The sequence below is a fragment of the Cephus cinctus genome, unplaced genomic scaffold (assembly GCF_000341935.2).
Source record: "Cephus cinctus unplaced genomic scaffold, Ccin1 Ccin1_scaffold0280, whole genome shotgun sequence".
In the NCBI taxonomy this organism is placed as follows: Eukaryota; Metazoa; Arthropoda; class Insecta; order Hymenoptera; family Cephidae; genus Cephus; species Cephus cinctus.
Genome location: NW_014332988.1, coordinates 1 through 5007, shown reverse-complemented (window position 1 = coordinate 5007; position 5007 = coordinate 1). Strand labels below are relative to the sequence as shown.

Genomic DNA, 5007 nt, shown 5'->3' with positions numbered 1-5007 from the left:
GGAATGAGGGTGTGATACGAGGGACAGTAAAGAATAGATAAAGATAAAGATGTAATGTATTATCGGGCGACATCGCAAGAAGAGCACCCACACACAAAAACATACTTTATGGTGTGTACCTATTAATTATTAGGTGGTATAGAAAGAAGGATTTGGAGGAAAAAACCGTTGAAATAATTAAGTGTCGCAATGAAAATAATTCAAGAATTTCTTTTGATAAAGTGTCGTTCACGCGACGACTGTTTCTTTGATAATAAAATGGTCGATAGGAAGAGTTTTACGATTGGGCCGTGCCCATGGCGGGTTGTACTTCCCTTGCTATGTAGAAATTTTAAAGTGTCATTAAATATTATTAAGATAACGAAGTACATGATTTTGCGTAACGCACGAGCGACGAAAGTTATCGCGAGATTCGAAAGGACAGGAGCGTGAGTCAAGGAGGTACAGAGTAGCAGAGAAATTGATAATAAAGTAGCGTGTGAATAAGAAAATGGTCGTCGGAGTAACGTACGCGTATTTCGAGGGAAAATACTCATAGGGTCGCACCCTGCCGTTACTACAATATTATCGCACACGCACTGAGAGCGGGTGAAAGATAGATAGATAGATACATAGATAGAGAGAGAGAGAGAGAGAGAGAGAGAGAGAGAGAGAGAGAGAGAGAGAGAGAGAGAGAGAGAGAGAGAAGGGAGGGGAGAAGTAGGAGAGTATATGAATGAGAGGAAATGAAAAATGAAAAGAGTGAAAAGCCGAGAGACATTAAGTATACATTCACTATGCGATTTGAAGAACAATCGATTAATTGTTCTTATTTCTTTCACCATCTTTGGTCTTGTTTTATATAATGAAAAAAAATGTTGTATGGTCTAACGAAGAACTGCACTTCCCCACACAAACACACAGACATACATACACGCGCGCCCACAGCCACATAATACGTGCGGATGGACCCACATGAGATATGTGCTCGTTCATACAGTCACATAAAGTTCAGAGCGATATGAGTTGTACGAGAGGAAACAGTCTCACGTAGCGCACTTAGTACCGTTGATTCGAAAAATGTGAGATCTAAGAAATAACATGCATTCGTGAAACCAGAACGTAGCTCGCGTATCGTAACACGGACGCGCGAAGTAAAATATACAGTAAGTCGAGCAGTGTAAGTGATATATAATCTAGAAATAGCAGCGCGCGTTCGTGTAAATTTGACGTTAGTTCGAAATGCTACTTCTCCGTATGAGAACACTTACGAAGCCTATCGTAATCTTATGATAATCATTAAATATCGCCTAATTACATTTACGTGATCCGCACAACTACCATCCAAACGGTACCTTTTTCAAGTTTTCATACAATGTTTCTACGTTTATACGGATCTCCAGAAGTAAAGATTAATTAACTATTATGACGGAATTTATATTAAGGTCGTAGGGTAGAGTATTATAAAGTTGAAAGGAGAAACGCATATGTATGCCCTCTATCAGAATACTTCTAAGTGTTAGAGTGGAAGCGAGCGGCCATTGGTTTTAAACGATATATTAATGAGAATAATAACAAGTAAGGAGAAAGAAGTAAAATTAAAAGTTGTATAGTAAACCTTATTTGTCTGGAATTTCATTAATTATATCGTCCGTAATAATGTTAACAACGAAATTAGCCATTTCCATCTAATGAGACACTATTCAAATATGATTCCATCACAAGGTGTACTCAATATTTTTTCTTTTTATCTAAAAGACTGTCACTATCAATGTCACTACCGGCGCCACCACACCCCCATACTTCGCCCTATCGATCGTTTTCCGAAACGTCTTTGAAGCAAAACGTCTCGATTATACTTTAATGCGAAATTTTGAATCACAGACGTTTGTTCACACGGGAATCCAGTCTTCGGTATCTTTGATCAGCAATTATCATAGTAACTAAACTATTCTACATTTATCTATAATCTATAATAAACTGTGAAATAAGTGTACGATCCTCGAGTCTCGATCGTTCATCTTCCTGCTAGTTTCCTCGTTTATATTTCAAAACCACCAAAACATTTCTATAAATTGTATTTTTACTCACTGTATATTACTTTTCACACAAAAAGTGATTCTCTGGAAGGTAAGTTATCAATCAGCTCCTTTCTTTCTAATTCAAGACTTTATTCACAAAAGAAATTAATGTGGTATAGATTCCAAAACATTTATGAGAGAATCCAGTTCATCCCTATTTAATTCAATGCCTACAATACGGTCATCTTGTTGATCTTCTACAAGCAAGTCCAATTGTAATACAGGCTCTTTTAAACTAGCTATTTTACTGGAACCCATCAGCAACTGAAATAGAAGCATGTATAAATGACTGTAATTAGTTGGAATAATTAAAAAATTTTGTATGACATACTATGAGTCTCCAGTTAAAATCCATTAGTGTAGTAGCAAATTTTTTGGCATGCTTTTTGAAAAAGACTGCAGACATCTGGTTTCGTCGTGCTCTTAAACACTTTAAGAGACTCCGTTGCACTTCAGATGGGAAATCTTGATAATATTCTTCAAGCACCTGAAATGCAGCTTTGAATAATATTGGAACCAAAGCATAGTAGCCGCTTGGCCACCCACCTTTTCTTCATTAGGATGTAATATAGCAGGATTACTTAGAATTCTTAAAAACAATTTGTGGACAACAATGTATTCATCCTTATTCAAATCGACGTTGTTAGCAAAAGGCTGATGAGACAGTCCAGGGTAGCCACAGACTTCATCGATACATGCATGTATCAGCTAAAGGTGAACAGTTAACCTCAGATTCAATTCAATATACCGTAAATACGAAACAAAAACGTTACCCTCGAACCTGATTTAGATTATCTTCATTGATTCTAGCTAACAGAGCTCCGTAGGAGGCTTGGTTGTCACCCATAATATTGTTGCAATTCTGTTCCAGGATTTTCCAAATTTTGTAGAACTGTTTATTTGTGCCGCACACAATATCTCTGTTACGTGTACACCACTGTTTTAGCAAGCATTGTGTTTCTCCTTAAACTCTTGACGTACTTCGTCTTGATTCTTGTCACTAGCTCTTCTTACTAATATTAATTTTAAATGACAATAGGTTAGAACGCTTAATCCGACATGTCAAATATATTTACATGGTATAGCTTTTTGAACCGTTACCTTGCCATCTATACGCACAATTATCATACGATACATAGCGGTAAAACTCAGATGGTAACGAAACTACTTCGATAAACGGTAGACGTTTGCTTCGCCAGGTGCCACCGTCGGAAAGTTAGATGGGGAAAGTAAAAATGTATATGTTTATAATGCCTAAAAAAATTGCTCCTTAAATGCTCCATATGTTTTCCTAATTGCTCAGCTGTTGCTGTGCAATGATTAACAAATATCCATTAAAACAGAAAGATATTTCTTTTATTGAAATTTTAAATAACTAAGCAGATTTTATATGATTTATTTTATTGAAGCATCTTTAAATAACACGTAAAATTTGATTTTCTGTTAGTTCGATTCCAAACGTAAACAATATGATTGGCTTGCGAACACACCTAGGACAGCTGCGTTCGAAGATCAGCCGAGAGTGCTGCGAGCATCGTTGGCTAGAACGTCGAAGTAGTGCGAGATGCTATCCACGGACGAAAATACTTACAGCTACTAAAAAACAGAGATGAGTAGGGAGAATACCATTGTTCCAAGTTTTATTCCATTCATACATTCTTACTTACAAAGCACATTTCCTGCTGTAATTTTTTTACTCTTATTCTAACCAAGGTAGGTACTAATAAATATACACTAGTCGTTATACGTATAATATTTTATTCGTATCGATCGATTACAATTTATTTACATCTCTTGTCGAATTACTTAAACGCAATGAATTAAAATCAAAGGTATATCATTTAGTTACAAAAAATAATTCGTTACGAATAGCTCTAATACATTAGAATTACCGAAACCACTCTTTTTTCTTAACAATACAGATTACCTTAATTTCCCAAAGTATATGAATTCTTAGATAGCTTAATAACGCGAAACCATATATAGTAACGCTACGCGTGATATTCGCGACAGAGATGAATAGGGAGATGCACAATGCTACGATTTTAGGCGATACCAAAATCATGGAGCTAAATCGTAGCGGCGAGTCTGGAAGTAGGATGCTGCGATCATCGCCTCCGTCGACAATGCGAATCCCGTTGTAGCCGAGCTAAACATGAACATGAATGCGTAGCTTGGCGGGCAGAGGTTCTCCGTTACTCACCGCTGGTTCCCAAAGCAACCCTTAGAACGAGACCGGGAACTATAGAACTTCTCAAGAACCATTAAAAAAGCCTATTGTTGAAATATTTTTAAGACATTTTTAAGAAAATGCGGTGCTAACTAGACACCCGTGTAGCACCTCGATTTTTACTAAATATTATTGGATCTTGATTTACTTTCAAAATTTATTTAAAATATAAAATTAAGGCTAAATGAAAATCTCGCAAAATATACGGAGTAGATAAAAATTGAATAGAAATTGTAGACTATCGAAAATAAATTACGTTCAGATTGAAATATGAATAAATTAGGTGTTTGGATTAGAACGAGACCGGGAACTATAGAACTTCTCAAGAACCATTAAAAAAGCCTATTGTTGAAATATTTTTAAGACATTTTTAAGAAAATGCGGTGCTAACTAGACACCCGTGTAGCACCTCGATTTTTACTAAATATTATTGGATCTTGATTTACTTTCAAAATTTATTTAAAATATAAAATTAAGGCTAAATGAAAATCTCATTACATTAAAGTAAATAATTACATCTCAATACATTAAAGTAAATAATTAAATCAATAAAGTAAAATATTAACACTTAGACATCGGAAATTTTGGCCAAGCATATTTAGAAGTACCGGAAGTTGCCCAAAATTGTGTGCGCGCGAATTTTTCGCGCAGGACTCGGTGAGCGAGAACAGGCGGCGAGTGGGAGCAGGCGGATGGTGGGGGGCGCTCGAGGTAGGG

The 5007-nt window shown here is 36.2% G+C and overlaps 1 protein-coding gene across 1 annotated transcript; it reads right to left on the bottom strand.

Annotated features, from left to right (window-relative positions):
• Positions 1–2129: 2129 nt before the first annotated feature.
• Positions 2130–3129, bottom strand: LOC107266039 (COMM domain-containing protein 8). The gene is made up of 4 exons (XM_015736114.2): positions 2842–3129; positions 2607–2768; positions 2392–2547; positions 2130–2324 (listed from the first exon to the last, which is right to left on the bottom strand). Exons 1-4 carry the CDS (start codon positions 2905–2907, stop codon positions 2166–2168), a joined length of 543 nt encoding a protein of 180 aa, XP_015591600.1. The 5' UTR covers positions 2908–3129; the 3' UTR covers positions 2130–2165.
• Between the last annotated feature and the right edge of the window lie 1878 nt (positions 3130–5007).

Coding starts and splice junctions, on each gene's coding strand:
- LOC107266039 (XM_015736114.2), bottom strand. CDS start 2,907: ATGGGTGACAACCAAGCCTCCTACGGAGCTCTGTTAGCTAGAATCAAT. Junction 2,769..2,841: donor ATGAAGATAATCTAAATCAG/GTTCGAGGGTAA, acceptor GTTCACCTTTAG/CTGATACATGCATGTATCGA. Junction 2,548..2,606: donor TACATCCTAATGAAGAAAAG/GTGGGTGGCCAA, acceptor GCTGCATTTCAG/GTGCTTGAAGAATATTATCA.